Consider the following 1,052-nt stretch of genomic DNA (forward strand, 5'->3'; position numbering starts at 1 on the left):
TGTCCCCAAGCTGGTGACAGGTATCACTTACCCTGGGACCGACCAGTCCGGGTGCACCGGCTTCTCCAGGAACGCCCTGTGAGAATAATGGGAATGGGAACAGGAATAGGGGACGCCCCATTTGGGGTCAGVCCTGGGGGTCCAGGGGATCCCAGCCCCACCTGGGCTCCCCAAGGGGGGAGAGGGGAGGGGTCTCACCTGATCCCCGGGTTTGCCGCTCTCGCCGGGGGGACCTGGTGGCCCTGGCAGCCCCTGGGAGGGGACAGAAGGCACATGAGYGTGGGGACGGCGAAACCCCAAACCCCRCAAACATCAYCCCCAACCCAAATCCCAAATGCCAYACCCCAAACCCCAAATCCCTGTGCTCACCTGGAAGCCGGAGGGGCCGGGGGCTCCTTGCTCTCCTCTCTCCCCTGCGGGGCCCTGCAGGAGGGATGGGACCCCAAAACTTTTGGGATTTCAGGCTTCCCCCACCCCAAGATTCTGGGGCAGAGATTTGGGGATCCCAAACGCACCACGAGAGTGGGGAGTTAGGGGGATTTGGGGGATCTGGGGGGACAACAATCCCAACCCCACCCCATGTCACTCACAGCAGGTCCTGGGGGTCCGGCAGCTCCCGTCTCTCCGTCCTTGCCGGGAAGTCCCTATGGAGATGGAAAACCCCACTGACCCCCAGATCCCATAAATCCCATTTTGCCCCCTGGGGGGTCTGGAGCACCAAAATGGGATTTTTTTTTTGCAGTGGGAGGGACACAAAAACCTCACCCTCAGCCCTGGAGCTCCTGGAAGTCCTTTTTCCCCAGCTTTTCCAGGCTCACCCTAAAAAAGGATGGAGGATTTGGGGTTCCAGGATTTGGGGTTTTAGGCCCAGGGAGAATTTCCCCGTTGTTTTTAGGGGAAARGTCCATACTCACATTGGCTCCTTTGGGACCGGGGAACCCCATAACGCCGGGCTGGCCTCGAGCCCCTTGTGGGCCGGGTGGGCCGGGGCGCCCGTCCTCGCCGGGGGCACCCTGTGGGGACAGCGGGGTCAGGGGGACAAACCCCAAACC

The 1,052-nt window shown here is 61.9% G+C and overlaps 1 protein-coding gene across 1 annotated transcript in view; it reads right to left on the minus strand.

Annotated features, from left to right (window-relative positions):
- The window catches only part of LOC130586590 (collagen alpha-1(II) chain), a 14,644-nt gene that overhangs the window by 7,766 nt on the left and 5,826 nt on the right, over positions 1–1,052 (minus strand). The window contains exons 19-24 of the mRNA XM_057387443.1: positions 915–1,013; positions 766–819; positions 591–644; positions 370–423; positions 199–252; positions 32–76 (exon numbers count right to left, since the gene is read on the minus strand). Of these exons, the coding sequence (XP_057243426.1) occupies positions 32–76; positions 199–252; positions 370–423; positions 591–644; positions 766–819; positions 915–1,013 (360 nt within the window). The remainder of the gene's footprint in view (positions 1–31; positions 77–198; positions 253–369; positions 424–590; positions 645–765; positions 820–914; positions 1,014–1,052) is intronic.

This window comes from Malurus melanocephalus, unplaced genomic scaffold, assembly GCF_030028575.1.
Source record: "Malurus melanocephalus ecotype Western Australia unplaced genomic scaffold, MMel_1.1 scaffold_1217, whole genome shotgun sequence".
NCBI lineage: Eukaryota > Metazoa > Chordata > Aves > Passeriformes > Maluridae > Malurus > Malurus melanocephalus.